This window comes from Phocoena phocoena, chromosome 14, assembly GCF_963924675.1.
Source record: "Phocoena phocoena chromosome 14, mPhoPho1.1, whole genome shotgun sequence".
Taxonomy (NCBI): domain Eukaryota; kingdom Metazoa; phylum Chordata; class Mammalia; order Artiodactyla; family Phocoenidae; genus Phocoena; species Phocoena phocoena.
The window spans coordinates 71,980,757-72,004,719 of record NC_089232.1 but is presented as its reverse complement, the minus strand read 5'-3'; the positions used below and the strand labels follow the sequence as shown (position 1 = coordinate 72,004,719).

At 51.7% G+C, this 23,963-nt stretch overlaps 1 protein-coding gene across 1 annotated transcript in view; it reads left to right on the top strand.

The window, feature by feature from the left end:
• The window catches only part of KLHL29 (kelch like family member 29), a 312,454-nt gene that overhangs the window by 166,280 nt on the left and 122,211 nt on the right, over positions 1-23,963 (top strand). The window contains exon 3 of the mRNA XM_065891320.1: positions 2,398-2,727. Within this exon, the coding sequence (XP_065747392.1) occupies positions 2,443-2,727 (285 nt within the window). The 5' untranslated portion in view covers positions 2,398-2,442. The remainder of the gene's footprint in view (positions 1-2,397; positions 2,728-23,963) is intronic.

Genomic DNA, 23,963 nt, shown 5'->3' with positions numbered 1-23,963 from the left:
AGATGTTAAAAAAAAAAAAAGCCATAAGGGCAGTTGGTGGAGGATGGACAAGAAGGGTGAAGCTTGGGGCAGAGGACCGATTGGGATAATCCATGTGGGAGACACGATTTGGGATGGATGTGCAGATGGAGGGGGGCAGATCTGAAAAACAACTAGAGCAACAGACGCAAAGACCCCACTGTGAAATATGGGATGGACATGGGGACATGCGGCTTTCTCAGAGAGAGGGAATTCCTGAGAATGCGTGTTTGGGCAAAGAACGATGAGTTTATTTAGGGACTACAAGGTTTAGGTACCTTCAGGGACTAGGATAGTGGGCATGGTGCAAGGAAAGGGAGGGAGCTGGAAACGTGGCCTTGGGAGTCGTCAGTAAAGAGGTGAGAGCTGAATGAGGTCATCCAGGGAGAGCGTGTAGGGTGAGCAAAGGGGAGGAAGCAGGGGCCCTCCAGGAAGCGCTGAGAAAGAGGAGCCTGCAATGCAGACGGAGAAGGAGTAGCAGAGGAAGGAGAAAAAGTGACAGAGCACGACGTCACAGAAACCACAGAGAGGAGCTTTCCAGAAGGACATCAACCACGCCAAGTGGAGGGGGGGGTTCAAGGAAGACACGGCCATCAATGTCCCATTGAATCGAACGAGCAGGTCCTTCTTGACCTCGATGAGAACAACCCCCCAAGGAGTGGCCAGAGCGAGAGCCACATGGGAGCAGGTTGCAGTGTGACCTGGAGGAGGGAAGGTGACCAGAGCCAAGTGTAGACATCTCTCCCGAGAACCTGGCTCGGAAAAGTTTGTGAGGGTGATCAAAGGGATATTTATTTTTATTTTTATGATATTAATATTGAATAGATGAAAAAACAATTTTTGTGGCATTGTGTAAGCCGTGAAGCATAGTGATGAAATAAACAGTGAACCCACCATCCAACTTAAGAGGTTACGGTCAGCTCTGCGTCAGGTAGGCCTGCAGGCTGAGCCCAGGCCTCGGGGTCACGTGCCCAGCAAGAGGGGACAGTGCCGAGGGAAGGGACAGTGGCTGCCAGGGCCCCGCCAGCCACAACCCAGGTTGGGCTGAGCCTGGCTCTGGCTCTGTGGCGCTAGAAGTTGGCCACTAGTTCTGGTTGTGCCAAGACCAGACTAGGATCAGGCTTAACAGAAGTTTTAAAAATAAACTGGTCAGTTTACTAGCCAACAATTCCGGAGTCCCCAGGCTGAGCTGGACTGGTGCGATAGGAAAGTGATCCAGGAGCTGTCCCTGACCTCCAGGAGCTCACACCCCAGACAGGAAGTGGGTGGAGAATGGAAAAGAGTCACAGATGACCACATCCCTTGTGCCTGAGCCGGGGCAGGGCTGGGGATGTGATGTGCAGGCAGGCTCCACACTCATCCTCATCGGTGCCCCGGCACTGCCTATGTTCTCCCATCTGCCTCTGCTTCTGCCTTGCTGAGGCCTCTCTGACTGAGACAGCATGTCCTGTATCTTTACATCCTTCCTGACTGAGGGTGGCTGGCAGGGAGCCAGGCAAGTCACTGTCGTGCTGAACAAAATATGATCCCCGACGATGCAGGAGGCCCTCGGAGTATCTGGTGTGTCTAGGTCTCCATGACAACACTGAGGGCCTTATGTTCGGATGTTCAGGAAAGTTGTGTGGGAGATCGTCTGGTTGACAGAGGCCAGGGAGCACGGGGGGCTCTGGTGCCAGCAAGGGATTTGTAGGTTATGAAAGAAAACTCTCAAGTCCCAGAGGCTTAACACCTTCTCAGACTTGAGTCGTATACTGAGCCGCGGTCTGGAGGCTGGAGATCCCGGCCACTTTCTCACCTTCTAGTTTTCTGACCTCGAGGGAATCACTTATTCTGAATGAACTCCCTGGTCCATAAAGTGGGGACGACCCTGCCACGTCACAGGCCACTCCAAGGATCAAATGAGATCTATGTCAAGGGCCTTGTTCACCACAGAGTGAGTCTACAGGCGTGGCTGCTCTCACCCCATCACAGGGTTGAGGAAAACGCAGCCTGGGGGGTCCCCGGGATCTTGTTTTCACAGTGGGGATGGAGGTATAAAATCCAGAGTCATAATTAGAAGGCGCACGTCTGCATCACGCAGGGCAACGTGGTGCTCCCGACCAGGAAGGATCACTTTAAACTGTGACTGGGTTCAAAGCGCATTGACTATACTTTTGCCACGTGATCCCGGACAAGTCATTTATTCCTCGTCTGTGATGGGGCTAATGATCCATGCTTTGTGGGCTTGCTGTGAATATGAAATGAGCTAACGTTTGAGAGCCCTTTCTTTGAGCATAGAGAAGGCGCTTAATGGATGCTGAAAGCCAGTGCTGTCCTCCTCGGGTCCTGGCAGGGCTGCCGTTGGTCTAAATCTCCCTCCTCTCCACTCTGTGCCAGCAGGTCCGGCCTCTGTTTCCACGTGAGGAGCAGCCACGGCCCACCGAGATGTCCCGGCACCACAGCCGCTTCGAAAGAGATTACCGGGTGGGCTGGGACCGCCGCGAGTGGAGTGCCAACGGGACGCATGGGACCACCAGCATCTGCAGTGCCACCACCGGGGCAGGCGGCGGCACAGCCAGCAGCCTCAGCGCCCGGCCCGGCCTCCTGCCGCTACCCGGGGTGCCCTCCCGGCTGCCCACACCCGCCACGGCCCCCGCTCCCTGCACCACCGGCAGCAGCGAGGCCATCCCCAGCCTCGTGGCCAGCTCTGCCTCTGCCGTCACCACCAAGGTAAGACCTGCCTGGCACCGCTGTGAGCAGCAGCTGGGCAGAGGGGCCTGCTTCCCCCGCAGCCCGTCCCCTAGACGCCGCCTTCTCCAGAGCGTGGGCAGCCCTGGAGCTGCGCCGGGCACCTATTTAAGTTAACGTGCGCGTGGTTTTATTTTCCATGAAGCCTCTCTCTGTGACTAACATGGGAAGACAAGCAGGTGGCTGAGGCCCCGCGTTGTCCTCTGCCATGTTGATGAAGGGTACTTAGCCAGTGAAATGACCATGACACTCCCGGTTGGCAGTACGGGTTTCCTAACTAGGCGCCTGCAAACCAGGCAAGGCCCCTGGGGCACCGGTTACTTGGGTTTGGAAGAAGATCCTGAGCAGCAGTCAGTCCTAAATGGTTATAAATCTGCTACTTATTAACCAGTATTAGTACTGAGAACACTCACATCACTGTCTCCTCCAAGCCTCAGGCAGCCCCATGACATCAGTACTTTTGTCACCCGCCTCGCAGTTGAGTATATGGAGGCACACCGAGTCTCCGGAGCAGGTCCGAGGTGGGCCCTCCTCGGGGACCCAGGCCTCAGGGGTGTTAGTTCCAGGTCATTCCCCCTCTTCTGGAGGCAGCTAAGCCCGGGGATCGACAGCAGAAAGCAGTTTGTTTTACCAACCGCGATATCAAAATGAAAATGTCACCAAGGATCCTGCTTAGATTCCGGACGAGCTGGGCCCCCTCGCACCGCTCAGAGCCCCTGAAGGGACAGGGGGACCCAGGCCGGTGGCAGGAAGCCCTTTCATCGCCGTCCTGTCTTCTGGGCCAGCAGGGGCTCTGCAGGCCACTTTGCCTCTGCCAGCCATTCAGAGCCGCCTCCTAGGGGGGTTCTCAGCATCTCAGGGCCAGTGTGCACACGCGCGCGCGTGTGTGTGTGTGTGTGTGTATGTGTGTCTAGTCTTTTCTTTTCTGCTTTCATAAAAGTTGCGGGAGAAGTTAAAGGTCGGGGAGCCCCGGCCCCAGCCATTGTGAGGCGGCCGTGGTATTGGAAAGTCGTGCTCCAGGTGTGCCGCGCCTTTGTCTCGGTGATTTTCAAAACTCCCTTTCAGCCCCGCTCCCCATTAATAACTGCGAGTGCTGCTGGCGGAGGCCCGAGACAATGGAGCTATTGGAGGCCAGCTCGGAGCGCACTGACATCTCCTGCAGTGCCTTATTGATTTTATTTTCCTGTTATGAATACGCCGCCCCACTGAGGTGGGGAGGGAAGGGGAGAGGAGATGGAGGGTGATTTGGGCATGATACCCCAAGACCAGCCAAACACGCTCCTTCCCAGGCGCCAGCCCCCAGCACTTCTCTGAGGCGTTGACCTCTGCCCAGCGGACCCAGCCGGCTGCTCCACCGGCCACATCCAGCAGCCGCTCAGCTAGGCCAGCTGTTGGCCATCTGGAGGATGGCAGCCTCTGGAGCTGACTGCTGGGGGCTCCAGGTGGAGAGAGAGGAGATGGACCTGGGAGCCCACTTGATGGTTTCTGCCCTCTCAAGGATGCAGGCCTTTTTAGGGACGGTGTCAGGCTGTGCCTCAGGGCTTTGGGCCCCACCAGGCGAGGGAAGTGGCGAGGCCTCTTGGCGAGGGAAGTGGCGAGGCCTCTCGGCGAGGGCCCGCCCTGCCCGCGCAGCTCCTGCTTTGCTCCCAAGCAGCTCTAACTGGCTGGGCTCCAAACCACAGCACATGGGAGGAAAGGAACCCAGCGTCAGACAGAAAACAACAGCTGGGCAAGGACTGAGCTGAGCGGCTGGGAGGGGACAGGGGCTGAAAGTTCATGCCTGTGAGGACAGCCAGCTCCTCAGCACACCTGCCCCCAAAGCCACCTCCAGCCCAGTTTCACACCTGCAGGGGCTTGTCCCGTCAAGCAGAGGTGCCTGACTGCGCCTTGGATTCTTCGGGGTGCTCAGGAGAGTTGGGTGTGTGGAGGCAGGGAGGACAGCAGGCAGCAGTGTCTTCCATCCAGGGCGCTGTGGTTGAACTTGGGCCCTGGTGCCTTTCTTCCCTTCTGGCCTAGCTGCCGACCCCTCAGACGCCTGTCCCCAGCCTATTTGTCTAACCCTACACGAGGACCGCATCAAGCGACAGGCAGGCCAAACAGAGGTATCTGCGGTTTCCCTGGTCAACAAGTTGCGTCTTTTGAGCAGCCAAGGGCAGGCTCTTGCCCTCAGGGAGCTCACGGCCCAGAATATAATGAATCTGTGGCCTGGACAAATGACTTGAGAATGTCTCTCCCATTGAGGTTGTGGACAGAGGCAGCTTCATGGAGTGGATAAAGACAGACTTTGGAGCCAGACGGCCTAGATTTGAATTCTATTCTATCCCGTGCTTGCTGAGTGACCCTGGATGACTTACCGAACCTCTCTGGGCCTCACTTCTGTAACACGGGAGTAGGTGGTAGTACCTGCTGTCGGAGCTGTTGTGAGGATTGTGTGAGTTAAAACTCGTGTAAAGTGCTCAGAACAGAGCCAAGCCCGGCAAACAGTCCTATAGAGGTGCTATCGTCGTCACCATTGTCACAGTCACCCAGAGGAGGCCTATGGGACAAGGCCATGCCCCTGTAAGGAAAGGTGATCATTGCTGGCCTCACCAAGAGGGAAAGGTAAGTCTTCAGATAAGAAACAGGAGCTAGGCCCCAAGCAGGCGGGGAGAGGAATTGGGTTTGTGAGTGGTAGGGCTCAAGCTGACCTCGTGACATGACCAAGGTGACAAGACAGCAAGATGGGCTGGAGGGAACAGGGCATCTAGCGGGCCTCAAACTGAAACTGAGTCAGCACCACCTGGTGATGGATGACGGAGGGGAGGTGTGTTAAAGCCTTTGTCAGCCTTGGGCCCTTTCCTCCAAGAAAGCCCAGTATCTACACAGGGTCAAGGCCCCCCTCTGGTGGAAGACTGGGGGAGACAGCGAGCTGCATGGAAGCCAGGAGAGGGCTGTGTGTTCCTCTTCCTTTTGTGTGTTCCTGCTGCCCCGCGTCTAGTAAAGGCTGCTTGAATGTACTGGCCTGGCTTCCTCACTGAAGAGTCTAGTGCCCCATGTGAGCCCGAGCCACCCCTGAGGACGCAGGGAAAGGTCCGCAACAAGGTAACAAGTGTCAACACTGTCAGGCCTTAGCATCCCCAGTGGGCTGGGCGTGGAGCACGCTGAGTGTCACATGCTCTGGGGGCTGCGGGCGTCTCCAGGGCGGGGGGCTGGCTATGCTCCCAGCAGCTAGTTACGCAAGTGATGACAAGTCTTTCTGTCACTGCTGCCTTCAGGCCTGAGTTGATCTTTTGGCTTCTTCCTTTTTCCGGGCCCTGAGGATTTCTTGCATGTTTTAGATGAAAAGCCAAAAGGCCAATTGGATGAGCACAGACTCCTGGGCCACTGAGGCATGAGGAGGGCCTGGCCAGATGCACACACACACACACACACACACACACACACCCCACACACACACACACACACCCCACACACTCTGTCATTGCTCAGACCAATAAACTGCTTCCCTGGGGCCTAGATCAGCTCTTGATCCTCTAGGACACAAATTTCCAGAGCCCAAGAGGAGTAGAATAACCGTGCCACACAGCCCCTCTATTCTGTAGATCAGAAGAGTGAAACTTGGGACTTCCCTGGTGGTGCAGTGGTTAAGAATCTGCCTGCCAAGGCAGGGGACACAGGTTTGAGCCCTGGTCCGGGAAGATTCCCACGTGCTGTGGGGCAACTAAGCCCATGTGCCACAACTACTGAGCCTGCGCTCTAGAGCCCGTGAGCCACAACTACTGAGCCCACGTGCCACAACTACTGAAGCCCACGTGCCTAGAGCCCGTGCTCCGCAACGAGAGAAGCCACCACAATGAGAAGCCCGCGCACCGCAAGGAAGAGTAGCCCCCACTCGCCGCAACTAGAGAAAGCCAGCACAACAACAAAGACCCAACGCAGCCAAAAATATAATTTATTTATTTATTTATTATTTTTAAAAAAGAAAAAAAACAGAACCTAATATTTAAAAAAAGAAGGGTGAGACCTGGAGAAAGAAAGACTTGCAGAGGTCACCCAGGGAGTGAGAAAGAACCAGGCTGGACTGGCTCCTTTCCCCACCCCAGGCTGCCTGGTATAGTGCATTCAGCATGGTAACCAATACTGCAGCATTGTTATAGTAACTTTTCCCATCCTCTCATCCACCTAGCTGGCAGCAAACACTGAATTTTGGCAAGAAAATGGGTATATATATATATACATCTTGTGTTTTACGCAGAAAAATTTAGGCCAAAGATTATGTCAATTCAACATGGCACAGCTGGTGAGAGCTTCAAGCCCTTGAGTCAAACAGAGCTGGGTTTGAATCTTACCTCTGCCATGTAGGAGCTGAGTAAGTCTCTAAGCCTCAGTTTCTTTGTCTATAAGATGGGAATGATAATAGTATGTTTCTCATGGAAATGTTGTGAGGATTGGTTAAATTAATATGTGTAGAAAAGCATAGAACAGTACCTCACTTGTTAAACACTCAATAAAAGTTAATTTTAAAAAAGTAAATCAGAGACTGGGTGCGACCAAATATCCATACATTTGGGGGAGACCAGTCCGCCTGTTGGGTGGAGCCAGTAGGCTAAAGGGAAGCTCATTGGATATTCCCACCCCCACCCCTGACCCCGGCACTCTGGGCTCCAGGCAGTCATGGCTCCATGGGGAGGGTGCTGCTGAGAAGCAGAAATGAGACTTGGCAGCCAGGCCTGTTTATGGGATGGAAAGGAAGCACCGCTGCCCTGCAATTGCTGCTGCATGAAATTTAAATTATTCTCAGCAAACCTGCTTGACAGATGAAACAGAAAAGGGATGGCTTCACAAAATGCAATTTTGTTCTCGAAAGAATGGACTTTGCAGAATCCTCGCTGATGTCTGTGAAATGTATTGGGGGCTTTTTCTCCTTGTGGTCAGGAGCAATCATTGCCTGATGCTAGCTGAAACATTCCCATCGTTCCCCGAAGCTAAGCCCTTGAAAATAAATCTGGGCCGGGAAGAGAGAAACTTAGCCCGTGTCACAGGCCCAGGGAAAACCGAAAGGGGCCATGGAATCTGCAGGCTCCATCCTCAGAGCACCAAACACCCAGATTTTTGACATTTATGGGCATTTGGGCCTTTCAAGGGGAATGTCTGTCATCATAGCAATGACCCTGGAGACAACGTCTTCCTCGTGCATCCTAAATTCTTTGGAGAATTGTTCCTCTTGGGGGAGATGATCTGGGGTTTCTATGAAGAATCATGTGAACGACCACAAGACCCCATGCAGCGGGGTCCCCCCCTCTCCTGTGATTCCGGGGGGTCCAAGAATGGATAAAGGCGGCTTTTGCACAAAGTGAGAAGCAGACCTCTCTTTCCTCTTGTATTCACGTTGAAAACCAAAGGCTACTGAGTGGGCTCAGTTGGGAAAATCACTCAAGCCCCTTTTGTAGCGCATTTCCAGACTGTGCGTGCTTCTCTCTAGAAGGCTCTTTCTTGCCCCATGAATGAGAACTTGTGGTCTCCCTTGTGATACATTATCAGGCACTGATAATGCATCATAAGACAACTTGTGCATGTTCGTACCCAGCGAATGGGCTTTTTTTTATTTTTTTGCGGTACGCGGGCCTCTCACTGTTGCAGCCTCTCCAGTTGCGGAGCACAGGCTCCAGACGCGCAGGCTCAGCGGCCATGGCTCACGGGCCCAGCCGCTCCGCGGCATGTGGGATCCTCCCGGACCGGGGCACGAACCCGTGTTCCCTGCATCGGCAGGCGGACTCTCAACCACTGCGCCACCAGGGAAGCCCCAGCTAATGGGTTTGACCTGCACTTTAAGTGGCAGCCACAGTTTGGGTTGCATCTTCATTGACTTAAAGCCTATCCGTTGGTCACCAAGTGTATGCAAAATTGAAAAATGTCATGAATGACCAAGCATCCATGTCAAAGCCTACAGTTTGGGGAGGGTAAACCTGAGTGGCTTGAATTGTTAGATTTCTGATTAAGGGGGCAAAAAGAGGGGAGAAGATTATATAAATTCCCATGTTTGTAAGGGATGAGCCATAGTCTGGATGAAAGGTAGCTGTGAATTCCAAAGGAAGGTTGTGAAAAGATGTGCTTGACTGGAGCCAGTAGGGTATATAAGTTAGCTTTTGCTGCATAACAAGCACCCCAAACATCCCATAACAAACATCCCAGTTCTGTGGGCTGGTTGCCAGTTCTGGGCTGGGCTGATCCCTGCTGGGCTGTCTCCTTTGTCTGTGGTCAGCTGAACGGTGGCTAGTGGCTGGTGGATGATCTAGGATGGCCTCACTCACACATCTGTGCTTAGTGGGCCGTCAGCCAAGATGTCTCCGTTCTTTGTGTGGCCTGTCATCCTCCACACAGCTGTTGCAGGCGTGTTCGCATGAGGGTCTCAGGCCGCCGGGAGCAGCAAGCGGGCAAGGCTTGGTGCACAAGTGCCTTTCTAGCCTCTGCTTGAGGCACAGTTGCTAAAATCCTATTGGCCAAAGCAGTCACATGCCCAAGCCAGATTCAAGGAGTGGGCAAAACAAAAAACCCTGCCTCTGGCTAGAAGGTGCCACACCACGTTGCGAAGGGGCAGACATGCAAGGATGGGAAGCACTTGTGGTCATTTTTGCCATAGGCCCCCCAGTGTTGCCAGCACACTCGTTTAAACACAGTTATTCACACTCTAGCTTCCGGCCAAGGCTCGCATGCCGCAAACAGAAGGAACAGGATCAATCAGTCAGTCAATCTACATGGCCTGGTAGACAGAATCAACAGGGGACAGTTGTGACTTACACACACCTGGGTGACACACATGCCATCCACACCCAGAGCTGCCTAGGGAGGTCTGAAAGGAGACACCTGGCGTGGATTGTGTTGCCAGGGAGAAGGCAGTGCAGCTGGCCCCCAGGGAACCTTATAGGGTACTAGCCAGGACTTGGACCTTAGTCCCAAAGGTTCCAACGCTTGATCCCGTCACTGCCCCAGAGTTGGTGGGACTGGGACACTGCTGTTCCCGGGACATTCACAAGGACAGATGCTAACCTACTGATTCAGAATCAAAAATCCACCCCAAGGAGACCACTTTCATGGACTTTGCGCAGTGACTCTCTCCCTGTAAGAGTCCACACAAGAAAAGAAATTTAGACCAGAAGACTTCCTGATGAGCCTGAAATCAAGAAAGGGAGCCAGTTATAGGATGCACATATTCAGTAGCTGCAGATCAGACAGAGTCCTGGCTCTTTCTCCTTAAGAGGATAAATCCCGTGCTATTCCCCCAAAAGCCCTTGGAAAGGCCTCTTCTTAAATTAAATTAGGTTTTCTGCAAACAGCATCATTCAAGATGAACATAAATCTACTTCTTATTCAGTTTTAATGGTTTTCCCTCTTTCATTTAATTACTCATGTTGCAATCAAACAATTTTTTTTTCATTGCAGAAGGACAGTATTTCAGCTACATTATGGGTTAAATAGGCTTTGGAGAACTAGCCTGGGAATCTCATCACCATTTATAACATTGTTTTTTTATAGGGAAAGTATGTTCCAAAACCTAAACAGCCAAATTACAAATGAACTTTCAGAACCCAACCCATTTTTAACTGGAAACTGTCTGTAATACTAAAAATAACTCAGGGAAACAAACATAAAAAGGAGAGTTGAATGCCCCTCTCCCCTCGGTATCATTTGTTCGCCATCAGCATCTACAGATTTAGTTTCGTTTCAGTGAGAATGTCCTCCAAACCCAGACAGACCCTATCCCTGTTTTGTTCACTGTCATGACACAGGCAGCCACACTGGCTTTTGTCCTCCCAAAACATCATTGCCACTGAGAAGAGTCATGGTGGAGTCCCTGCAGAGCTACACTGTTGGAAAGTAGCAGATTATCAATGTTTCAACACTGCATTCGCTGCCCTAAAATGAAGGCTTAGGAGAACTCTCTGTGCAGCTCTGCTGCCGTGTCCACTGGTCCAGGCGTATTCATTTGCATTGGGAATCTGCATCTTTAGAACCCGTAGGCAGGAAACTTCATTTTCCTCCGGCAAATAAGTAGCCATGAGAACTCAGCAGAGCATCAGTATGCATTCAGAGACACCTTCCACATGCCTTTCCTTTTGATCAGGGTAGGGGTCCTGCCTTCCCAGTCTCCCCTCTCCTGATGCTTCATGGAGAAGACGGGTGAATACTTTGGACCCTCTGGCACCATGACAGGAGTCCTGGGAGCTGGGAAAGAAGCAAGGTGCCCACTCCGATCACAGAAGGCCAGTATTCAGCACGTCCCTCTCTTGACTTAAGCTGCTGGCTGATGCCTGCCATGGTCCCTTAAGAAAAACACTCTTCTGTCACCACATGAGCCTTTTCTTGCCAGACCTGCTCCGGAGGCCCAGACAGCTCAGTCAAGCTTGCTGTCCTCTCTTGCTCCCGGAAGGCCACAAGGGTTTCCCCATGGCCCCTCCCTGGGCTGCCAGCAAGTATAGTGCTTCTTGCCCTGCTCAACTCAGCCCCAGACTCTGGCATTGAATATGATCCAGACTCTTGACCTACTCCTTAAAGAATTCCTTCACCAGGTGAGAAGTGGCCGTAAAGCCATCAGGCTAGGGGATAGGAGGTAGGAGTAGGGAGGTAGAATGGCCAAGCCTGCAAGTGAGTCAGGCAGCCCTCACTGGGGGCATGCAGAAGCTGGAGAACCACTCCAGGCTTGACAAAACAACCTTCGAGGTCTGTCCTGGGCGTTGCTGGCTGTCTACCCAGCCTCAGTTCTGTTCAGGTGTCCATCACCTCCCATGCTTAGGGGAAGTGAACCCTAGTACCCACTGGGATTATGATGATTCAAAACCAGGCGTGGAGACGTAGAGAATGGACTTGAGGACACAGGGAGGGGGAAGGGTAAGCTGGGACGAAGTGAGAGAGTGGCATGGACATATATAACTACCAAATGTAAAATAGCTAGCTAGTGGGAAGCAGCCGCATAGCACAGGGAGATCAGCTGGGTGCTTTGTGACCACCTAGAGGGGTGGGATAGGGAGGGTGGGAGAGAGACGCAAGAGGGAGGAGATATGGGGATATATGTATGCATATGTATAGCTGACTCACTTTGTTATAAAGCAGAAACTAACACACCATTGTAAAGCAACTATACTCCAATAAAGATGTTAAAAAAAAAAAAAAAAAAACCAGACCTGGTAATCCCCTTCCCCTTCCCCATCATTGGTTTAGGAAGGGTCCCCAATTCTGGCCAGTGCAACATGAGGACAATCCTATCTGGGGGCTTTGGGAAAGGTTTTCTTGCTTCTAAGGAAGCGTCACAAGAAAGAAGAAATCCTTCTTCCTCTGGACACTGTCGTGTCTGGACTTGATGCCTTGAACTGCTACAAGCCTCAGGATGAAGCCAACACACAAGGAATAGAAAAAACAAGAGAATTCCAGAAATATGGAACTAGAGCCCTATGCTGCATCCCTACCTTCCTCTGGGCTTCTGTTACCTGAGATAATGCATTTACTGGTTGTATAAAAAAAATGATTTTTAAAACTGCCTCCACTGCACACACAGCTCCCAAGCTGGATGCCTTCTTCCATCTCCCGGACCTCACCCGGCACACTGACTTGCTAAAAATGGCTGCAGCAGCCTTTGTGAGTACCGTCTACCTATTATTCGTTTATTTCAGCTCACTGCTGTGTACAAGGATTCTGCTCTCTATTGCTTCCCTGAATGCCGACCCCATTGGCGTAGCTTATGACCCTCACACTTCACGGGACCAGGTTTCTGTCCAAGGGAAATCCACCAACACACTGGAGTGCCTGAGCCATGGGTCATTTGAGAGCTTCACCCCCATCACCCACTTCAGCCACAATCCCCAAACATGAGAGGTGCTCTCATACCCCAGGGCCTCTGCACTTGCCACTGCCTCTTACCAGAATTTTCATTCCCTCTCTTGCCCGCCCAGAAATATTCCTGCTCATCCTACAACCGACACCCTAAATGTTAACACCTCTATGGTGAAAAAAAATGCTATTATTTCTTTCTCTCCATGACACATTTCTTTATGTCCCTGTAAATAACTATAACATATGGTACTTATCCATTTATTAATATGTCTCCTTCTAGGCTGTGAAGTCCATAGGAATAAGGCATATGTGATACCAAGCATATAAAGTTTCTCAATAAGTGTTTGAGGACAGAATGAATAGATTTATGCATATGAATATTTATTCATTTATTTAGCACCTACTGTTGGGGTAGGGAGGATGAATGCCTTTAACGTCATCTTTACCTACGCCTATCTATGTAGTCGATGAGTCTTCAAAAAAGAGTAATTTCTGTGGGTGCCTATGATGAGGATGAAGTTGGGGCCTGCATGTGAGCCAGACTGAAGCCCTCATGGGCTCACTATCGGGACCTGTGTACAGCTAACAAAGCCACACTGGCAGTACAGATTTTCCACATCGAGGCCTTTGCCCTAGATCCTGCACCTCTTCCCATCTCTCCCAAAGCATCTGGAGTCACGGGATCACAACACCATCTCTCAACTATTAGTACCTCCTTGGGATTTTTCTCCCATTGGCCTGTAATTCTCTGCACCCTTTGCATTTGTTTATTTCATTTAAGGCACTTGTGTAGTCATTACTTAGTTCCAGACACTGCTCAACATTAACTTTTTAAATCCTCATCACAGCCCTCTGAGGTCGTTATGACAACCACCGCTTAGAATGAAAAAGACCAGGTGACTTACCCACAATCACTCAGCAGGGCTGGGACTCACCCCTGGGCAGTCCAGCTCCAGAGTCCAGGCATCTAGCTCGGACAGGCCCCACCCAGACAGTCCTCAGTGAAATCTGTTGAACGAGCAACTGGCTGAACATCTTCACCAGGTGTTAGCGGCATCTTCTAAAGAGATAGTACGGGCTCCCCACTGAAGCAGCTGAGCTCATCGGCGTTTGAAACAACTGCAGATATCAGGCCCAAAGCGAGTGTAGGATTCCATCGTCTTGCCCCACACCTCCCAGATGTGACGGCCTGACCTCCTTCCCTTAACAGCCAGGCCATGTGGGAGGTGTAGACACTGCTCAGATACAGGATCTTGGGGACCACTGAGCCACAAGGCCACAACTTTCTCTCTTTCTCAGGGTTTCTTGTTTTGGTCCACAACACAATGCATGGCTGGTGTCCACATTTGTGGCTACGTTCAGACTGCTTTGGCTTGTTCCATCCCAGAAGGCCAGTCTAGATCATCACAACTGCCCTCAGGTATTGCTGGATGGGCTTGGAGTAATACCTACACTCAAGGGGGCGCTCTGTCTTGTGGGTGCCTCAGGCGTTCCCCTGGATTTAAACCTAGGCTAAGCACTGGAGATGCCACAGAATCATGGGCTGACCCTTAATATCAGGCAGGATTGAAGCAGCCATGACTTGTGGCTGTCTCCCCTGTAAGCTCAGCACTGCTTTGGGGAACAGAAAGAAGCAGGAGGAGGTCACTGTTTGTTACCGTCCTCTTTCTGGGAGGCATTTCTCCCGGGAATGGGGGGAAAAGCCCCAGGCTGGGGTCAGGAGATGGCATTCAAGGCCGGACTCTTAAGCTCTCCAAGACTCAGCTTCCTTATCTATAATCTGGACACAACAGGGTCCACTTCACTGGACTGTTGTGAGGTCCACATGAAATAGCAAAGCAAAAGTGCTTTATAAACATAAATGCTCTAATTCACAGAGACAGAAAGTAGATTGGAAGTTACCAGGGGCTGAGTGGAGGATGGAGAGTTATTGGTTAATGGGTACGGTTTCTGTCTGGGGTCACGAAAAAGTATTGGATTAGTGGTGACGGTTGCACAGCATTTTGAATGTCATGAATGCCACTGAATTGTATACTTAAAAATGGCAAAAATGGCCAATTTTATGTCATATATATTGGACCACAGTGAAAAAAAGTAAAAATAAATAAATGCCCCGCGGTCAAAAGAGAGAGAGGAAGTATCTGTGGAAATCCAGGCAGAGCTGGCTCATCATGGAACTTCCTTTATTAAGAGAAATGGGAGTGCCAATCATGGTGGCTAGAATGGAGACCAATCAAATGATGGCACTTAAGGGCTTCCCTGGTGGCGCAGTGGTTGAGAGTCCGCCTGCCGATGCAGGGGACACGGGTTCGTGCCCCGGTCCGGGAAGATCCCACATGCCGCGGAGCGGCTGGGCCCGTGAGCCATGGCTGCTGAGCCTGAGCGTCCGGAGCCTGTGCTCCACAACGGGAGAGGCCACAACAGTGAGAGGCCCGCCTACGGTAAAAAAAAAAAAAATGATGGCACTTAAAACAGACCGACATGGGCTTGATTAAAATGTAGGGAAGAACCCCTGAGGAAAGGGCAGGAGGGCAGCCTGGGTGACGGCGGGGCTGGTGTCATGGAGGAGCCCTGTCCTGCCTCACACGGCAGCCTTGGGAAGATGCCGGCCCCCCAGCTGCAGCAGGTGACTGCCAAGCACAGCAGAAAGGCCAGGCCCTGGAGAAGGAAGGTCCTGGGGGATGCTGGAGCCATGGAGCGTGTATCTGTGGTCATTTTCTCCAGCACCCAAAGAGCCGGGGCTGCAGGTGAAGATTCAGCTGTGCTGCGTTCAGCAGCGGTTATAAATCTCGCCGGCAGCGAGGGTGCTCTCCACGCCAGACACACGGACCTCCCTGGCACAAGCGTGCACCTTCCCTCGTACACTCAGAAGCCATCCTAGGAAGCAACGCAGGACTGCTGGCCAGCCAGGGCCCTAGACGTGTCCTTGGAGTCGCTAATGTTTATAGAGCGCTCTCTGTGCGCCAGCCAGGGTTCTAAGTGTATTCGCCCACGTTAACCCACTGCATCCCACAGCGATTGTACAAGGCGGGCGCCGTGATCATCCTCATTATATAACTCAGCAAGGTGGGCAGCATTCAGGCTTACGCTGCAAGCCCACTGCCGTCCAGCTTCCTGCCTCCCCGTGATGCTGCCGTGATGTGGAGACCAGGCCTGTCGTGGGGCGGGAACAGCCCGGTTCCAATGGTGAGTGCGATCCTGGAAAGGGAGCAGAGGAGTGGGGGAGCCTCGAGCACCCGGCCAAGTGCTGGGGCCTGGCCCACCAGCTGCTCTGCATGGGCACCTCCACTGCAGCCACGAGCAGACAGACACCCCACTGCCATCGCCTCATGAGTCAGGAACATGCTGAGGGTGTGATTTTTTGTTCGCTCACAATATTAGGCTGAGGAGAGGATATTGGGCAAAATATATTGTACCCATAATTCATATTAACAGGAATTCGATAGTAGCACCTTGTTATCTGCTGAGATTAGAAGGGAATACTGTGAATGTTGTGTTATGAAGGCATTAATGAGGCGTATGAATTAGATTCCATTCCACCACATCGTGTTCCTTGTAAATAATTGAGGAAGAAACTGGTGCTCAGAATTTGGGTTGATCCATCTTTGAGATCCCAGCCATTCCCTCCACAGGCTGATGGGGCCGCCTTAATCTGACAGCTCACACAGCTATGGGGAAAGTCTGCGTGTGGCTGGTCCGAAGGCGCCACGAAAGGAGAATTACACTTCTGAAAAGACTCTTCCTCCCAGCAGAAATCCGTAACTGTCACATCCAACACTAGACACTGGGTTTTTCTAGCAAAATCTTCCAGAGTCTAGATACTCTCTGTCCCTTTCCTCCAGTCCCTGGAACTCTGGCTTGGCAGCCGGGGCCCAGGTGGGCTCTGGTGGCACCACTGAGTCAGCAGCAGCCTTCCTACCCGATCTCGTGCCCACCTCTAGCTGTCTTAGTGGCAGAGATCTGAACACCCATACATCCAGGGTCAGGCAGCCAGTCGAGCATCAGCCACTTCAGCCCTGGTGGAGTAAGCCCTGGCCAGCAGCACCCATCTCCCATGGGCCTCTCAGTCCTGCTCTGCCATCCCGAAAGATCCATCACCTGCTGGCTGTACCACCCCTGGTGTCTCCACATGGCCCTCTGAGAGATAAATGGGGCTTCCCGGCTAATGCCAAGTTCGATCATTTGCTATCAAAACCAAGAACTTGGCTTGGAGCAGTGGAGTGGCTGCCCCCAAGAAAAATCTGAAAGGAGAGTAGGGGAGGAAGCCCCGAGCACTTGCCCCAAGTGCAGAGCTGGGCAGAGCTGGTGGATATTCATCCCGTGTCTCTGGCTTTGTTCAGAAGCCCCTCCATAGCTGACCCTGCCCCATATAGGGACTCTGGGGGCTGAAGAAATTCTCCTGTGACCACTGCTACGTTTGTGGGCAGTTCTGAAGCAGCTGGTCACTGGTAAATGAGCGACTCCCCTTTATCATTAGTGGTGTTGTTTCAGGATTTCAAGTTTGACGTCTGTTGGATGGAGTGCCTGGGGGCGACTAGAGAAAGGAGGTGGATGTGCAAATGAAAGAGGCAGTCAGGGCCAGATGGTTTTTCACATGGAGCGTGAAATGGTCAGTTGGTTAGCCAACCACATTAGTCATTCCTAGTCGGGACATCCGATGTATAAGCGCACCAGATATAGAAGTACTTGACACACCTCTGTGCCAGCATAGTGATGGGATAAGGAGCCCAGACTCCAGTTTCACACTGCCTGAGTTCGAATCCCGACTCTTCTGCTTTCTAGCTGTGTGATTTTTAGCAAGTTACTTACCCTCTCAGAGCCTGGTTTCCCCTTCTATTAAAAGGGATAATAATACAATCTACTTCATTGGGTTGTGGAGGAGATTAGATGAATTAGTAATGCAAGTGTCTGGTGTCTATTACACACCCTGTAGGCATGATCTGTTATTATGACCATGGTCTTCATTGTGTGGCCTCCCTTCTCTGTTTCTCTCCCTCTAGAATGCGGGTCCTTGAGACGAAAGATCCTGTCTTCTTAGGTTTTGCATTGCTAGCACCTCACACTGGCCTGCTATGTGCTCAGTAAATATGTGTTGAATTATTAAGTTGAATTGTTCGAAGAAGGTGTAGTCGTGGAAATTCGCTCGTTTTACAGAAAAGATAGTTGTGCACTTTTGAAAATCGTATTCCACCTTTCCACGGTCATATATTCTCATTTCAGAGGAGTGCCATGACTGCCTCTAGTTCTTCATGTGGCATCTCCATGATTGTAGTCAACAGCTACAAATAAATCAATGCGTTTTGAAATACACTAGCTCCTCACTGATTCAAGGGGTCCCAAAGCAGGGCATTTTACAAAGCAATTACTGTGCTTCCATGAAATGAAAACTCATCTCCTGCATTTGATGATCTCAAATCCAGAACCCTGTGCCCTGAATGGTCCTGGGCTTCAACCCACTTTCGGTTTGTGGGTGGTTGTGGTGACAGTTGCGTTTTTGTTGTGGTGGTGATTGTTCTTTTGTTTTTTAAACCATTTATGGAGGTCCAGGCACCATGCCAAGAGCTTAACATGTTTTGCCTCCGTTCTTACAACAACTCCACGTGGGCCCACCGTTATCCCCATTTTACACACGAGGAGACAGAGTTTCCTGGGCAACTTGCTCATAAGTGCTAGAAATGGGATTTGAACTCAGACCTTTCTTACTTCAAAGCTCATGCCTCTGACTCCCAATCCTTTTCCCTGGATGTCTGCCCTTAGATATCTGCCAGGAGCCTTAAATATAAAATGCCCAGAATTAAACCCCACCTCCTCAGCCTCAAACTGGTTCCTACCTCTGGAACTCCTGGCTCAGGGCCAGGTCCACCACCTACGCAGCTGTGTAAGCCACCGTGTCTCTCCCCCGCCATCTGCATCCCATCACCTCTCCTCACCATCCCCATCAATCACTGCCCATCAGGCCCACCTTCAGATGTTTCTCAAGTCCACTCATTTCCCTCAGTTTCCACTTCCACTGCCATAGTCCAGGCCACATCAAATCTCACCTGGGGAACAGAGACAGCCTCCCTGCCCATGTACCTGCCTCCAGTGCGCCCACTCCCTCTCATCCATTCGCGCCACCACTGCACATCTGATCTTGTCACACCTCTGCTTTTAAAAGTGCAATTAGGTCTTCCCTGGTGGTGCAGTGGTTGAGAGTCCACCTGCCGATGCAGGGGACACGGGTTCGTGCCCCGGTCCGGGAGGATCACACATGCCGCGGAGCGGCTGGGCCCGTGAGCCATGGCCGCTGAGCCTGTGCATCCGGAGCCTGTGCTCCGCAACGGGAGAGGCCACAACAGTGAGAGGCCCGCGTACTGCAAAAAAAAAAAAAAAAGTGCAATTACCAGGAATTCCCTGGCAGTCCAGTGGTTAGGACCCGGTGCTTTCACTGCCCGTGCCGGGCCCTGTTCGGGGAACTAAGATCCCGCGAGCCACGAGGCACAGCATAAATAAATAAACAAATAAGAGTGTAGTTACCCCAAACTGGCCCTGAAGATAAAGTGGCTTAAGGCCCTTGGTGACCCTACCTCCACTCACCTCACCAAGCCTCGTCTCTCACGTCTGTACCTCCACCTGCCTGGTGTCCCACATTTCAACCCAGCATCATCTACAAGCCCCAACTCTGATGCAGGTGAGCTCGGCCAGGGCATGCATGTGGGCCTGTGGGACCAAGTGAGGAAAAGCACAAATTGGAAAGAACACAAGCCTTAAACTTAGAGATAGGCAGCCTTGGGCTCATATCATGGGTAAGTTGCTTAACCAATCTATAGCCTCATTTTCCTCATCTGTAAAATGGGGACAACAACAGTACTACCTTACAGGAGTTGTGTATGAATTTGGGAAATTACAGGTAAAAAAACCCTTGCCCATCACTGAGCAAACAGGAAGTGCTCAGTAAATGCTGGAGGTGGTAGTGACAGTGTGTAAAAGACGAGTTTAGTTTTACAGAGAAATTCCTGGGGGCTAATTTTTTTAGAGAAATGGACTCTCATCTGAGAAAATACAAAGTGTGAGCATTTAAACCCTGACATCTTGCTGGTTTCTCCCATGTTCTTCAGAGGGAGCCAGACACCTCTTGCCTCGTGGGGCAGCTTGAGTGAAACTCTGGCCTTTTAGTGTATGTGCTTGGTCCTCTCCTGGCCCCCAGCATCCGGCCTGTCTGCCTTCCCACATGCAGGACATTGCTGGAATTCTCCCTCCTGCAGTCATTCAGCAAATGTGCCCACTTTGTTTACTGAGATGGTTCTGTGGCCCAGCCATTTGGTATGGACTTTTGTGAAGGCAGTGTCCCTCCCATCGGGGCATCCCATTTGTGGTGAAGGACACACCAGTCACAGGCAGTGACAGCCCATCAGCGTCCCCCTGCAGCCACCCCTGCCTAGCTCAGCGCTGAGGGGCCGACAGCATCACCGTGCGTTTAAGCACTGGTGTTCGCCTTTGAAAAACCCTCCCAAGACACAAGCGCACTCATTAAGCGGGTTGAGTTCTGATGACCTAAAGGGTAGCTTGTCCCGCAGCCCCTCCTGTCCGAGTCCAGCCCTCAGGCCGCTGCCCCAGCCTCGCTTCCCTCAGATGCCCAGCCAGAGTCAGGGAACCAGAGGCCTCACTCAGAAGTAGCACCACCGCCTCCAGGCTCCCATCTCCTGCAATCTGCTCACCGGGGCGGGCCACAAAACGAGGAAGAAAACTCTTTTTTGACTGGAAGAATAGGGCTGCTGCTGTTTTATGGTGGTGTGGTTTACGGTTTTCAAACATTTTAATTAGTTTCATTTTTTAATATAAACGCACCCTGATGTTTCGCACAGGAAGGGCGCGGTTTTTAAAATCTCAGGAATAAAATAGGAAAGTGACACGTTGGCTGTTAAAGCGTCACACTCAGATGTGTTATTATTATTGCTGTTATTTAACATTTCTAAGCACCAGCCCTGAGCCAGGAGTGGTGGTGGAGAATGGAGGGCGAGAAGGCCCGATGGTGCCTCCATCTCAGGGTGGTGACTTGGGGGGCTTCCTGGGGACTGGCAGTGGCTTTCACCGCTGCCTGAGCTGGCCCTGCCCCACAGGGAGCTTCTCGGGATGCCAGTCAGCCATCTGTCTTGTGATCTGAGAACACAGCTGGGGGACCTGGGCTTGGTGCCCCAAACCTGTGCTATGCTCACTTGTGAACCTGCCGAGATTTCCCAGCCCCGCCAGGTAGGGATTTGAGCTATATGTTAAGAACAGGCCTCCTCCGAAAAAGACCCATCTCATCTGTACAACATTTGAATCAATGAGAAAGCAGAGTTAGAAAGACAGGACTTTAATTTCAGGGCCCTGTCTGTGAAGTGGGTTGAATAGTAGCCCCCCAAATTGTACGTCCACCCAGAACCTCCGAACGTGGGCTTATTTGGAAACAGAGTCTTTATAGATGTAGTTAAGGTAAAGTTCTCAAGACAAGATCGTCCTGGATCAGGGTGGGCTCTAAATTTAGCAATGAGTATCATTTCGAGAGAAAGGAAAGGGAGCTTTGACACTCGGAGGGGATGGCCGTGTGAAGACAGGCGGAGATTGGAGTGATGCTGCCACAAACCAAGGAATGCCCGTGGCCAGCAGAAGCTGGAAGAGATGAAAAAGCATTCTCCCTTAGAGTCTTCAGAAAGAGAGCGGCCTGCCAAAACCGTGCTTTTAGACTTCCGGCCTCCAGAACCGAGAAAGAATGCATTTCTGTCATTTAAACCACTCAGCTTGTGGTAATTTGTTGCGGCCGCCCTAGGAAACTACTACACTGCATGCAAGTCCCTCTTCCCCAGATCTCCTTAAAGAAAGCCCACCTGAGCGGGGGCTGGGTTCTTTGCGTAGTCTGCCCTTGATGCTCAGAGTTTAATCCCGGAGCAGGTTGGCCTACTGACCTCCTCTCCGCCAAGTTGAAATGAAACACCATCACACCTTTTTCCTCAATGTCAAAAAATGTTTCGATAAGCTTTCTACTTACCACCCGCCTGCTGCCTGTAACATATGGGCTCCAATTTGGAAAACTTTCAAAGGGCAATTAAAGTGAGCCACTCGGGCCCTCCTCCCCTTCACAACCTACGGCAGTGTCCCCTCGGAATCTGCAGGCAACGGGGCACATTGACGTGTGTTGGCGTCTACAAAATAGGTACGGATGTGTGAGCGCGGGGCGAGACTTTCACTGTGGCCTCCATGTAATGTGAGCCTGCGTCGGGTCTCTTGTTTAGCTGGAGCAAGAAAATGGGAATGGACAGGCTCTGCTGGTTGTTCCTCTGGAAGATCAAGCTCAAAGAGCCATCAAGGAAATTCTTTAAATCAAAAAACTACACCAGTCAAATAAAAGCTCCAAGTGCTAACCGCTCCCCTCTTGTTACCAACTTTAGTTCAGAAGAAAATTCTCTTTGCTGCCATCTCTGCTCCTCCTTATCTCATTGTAATTGAAAGGAGAAGAATTTGCCAGAGCCGTGGTCTCAGCCACTCCTCATCTTCAAAGGTGGCACTTGGACCGTGTTATTTCTGGCAGATCATTTTACACAACTACAGGAAAGTGCTATAATCCAAGTAATCCAAGGTGGGACCTCCTTGGGCAGAAGACCTCTCCAAACCCATTTACCTGCTTAGACCCAAATGCAAGCTGTGGCTTATGGGCCTGTTTCAGAAGGCAAGAGATCCCCAGATCATCAGCCTAGCGGGCATGTTCTGTGTCTTTTCTCCAGCTGTTCCCGTGAATCTGGGTGTAAAATGAGATTGCAACCAAGCTGTTGCTGGCAGCCTAAAGCCCGTAGTGGGGCAGGCGTCACTGCTGCTCCAAGGATATTTATTCTTCAGCCCCTCGGGGATCGGAAGCAGAGCTTTGCTCTCTGGAAGTTAGGGTGGCAGGAACTCTGGGAGTAGAGAACCTACGTTTGGGAAGCATTGGCTCTGCCCAGGGGTGTTCACACTGGTATCTTGTGTCTGGGAAGTGATTTAACGGACTCAGGTTTAATTTCTTTGGAGGAACATCTGAACCATTTCGGCTAATCACGTCCCTCCAAGCCTGTGGTGACACTGCAATTCCAGACGGGCAGTGCTGGAGGCACAGAGGCTGGGGGATGACCGTGGGGACAGAGGGAGTCAAGGGTGATACCACTTGGTGTGGAAAGTTATACTTGGCCTCAAACAAAGAGATTAAGTGGAAGATGCAGACGGTGGTGCCAGACCCCACTGCAGGAAATGGCCATCAGTGGGCACAGATGCGCAGAGGGAGGACAGGGTTCCTCAGGAAGGCCAAACAAATGAATGGATGGGCTCTGTTTGCCTCGTCTGCCAGAGACTGCTCCGAAAAACGGGGCTGTTAAAGATCAGGACGTTTCGGGCTTCCCTGGTGGCGCAGTGGTTGAGAGTCCGCCTGCCAATGCAGGGGACACGGGTTCGTGCCCCGGTCCGGGAGGATCCCACATGCCGCAGAGCGGCTGGGCCCGTGAGCCATGGCCGCTGAGCCTGCGCGTCCGGAGCCTGTGCTCCGCAGCGGGAGAGGCCACGGCAGTGAGAGGCCCGCGTACCGCAAAAAAAAAAAAAAAAAAAAAAAAAGATCAGGACGTTTCTCCCAAGCTCTCAGCAACATGGCAGCTGAAATCAGTATAATAAAGGAGATAGATTCCAGGAGGTGGAATCCGTTACTGAAAGATTCTTGGACTCTGGCAATGGCTGCAGCTCACTGCTAACCGGGAGACTTATGTGACAGGATTATCAGTGGTATTAAGCACATTTAGAAGAGAGGATTATACCTATTTCTGGGTCAGTTGCATGCCACCAGGCTCCGGTCTGGCCAGCATGTTAACAGATAGACTGCCGGCTGCACGAAGGTGAAATAGATATTTGCACAGTCACAAGAAGAGGGGAGACTCAGGTGACAAGTTTAATGCTGGGTGGTTAGTTCAAATCCAAGGGAAGGATCTGGTTTGGGGTCTCTGTCCAACCTGAGGAAGCTCCATTTCCACATCCTCCCTCTCTTCCCCCCCTCCCCAGCACCACCCACACCCCTGGTGGCTTCCCCAGACCTATGGCTCGGTGAACGCCCTCACCGAGAGGAGGGGACCACTCCTAACTGGAGACAGGAGGGCGGAGTCGGGAGGCAGCGAGGGGTGACAGGAGAGAGGCTGTGCCCAAGCCACCAGCCACCCTCCCAGAAGGGGAATTTTACGCACTGACCGACTCTTCTCAGTAGGTTGAGGCACACTTTACTTGGCTTCCTTGGTTAAGAGCTTCTTCAGAGCTTCTAGACACGCTGAGCAGGAACCACAGTGCAAAACTGCCGCAGTTTAACAGGGCATCTAATTAAAAGGAGTGACATGAAGGGCCTTTTCTTCCTACTCTGGGTTTTGCTTCTTTCTGTGCAGGGTTCAAAAGTC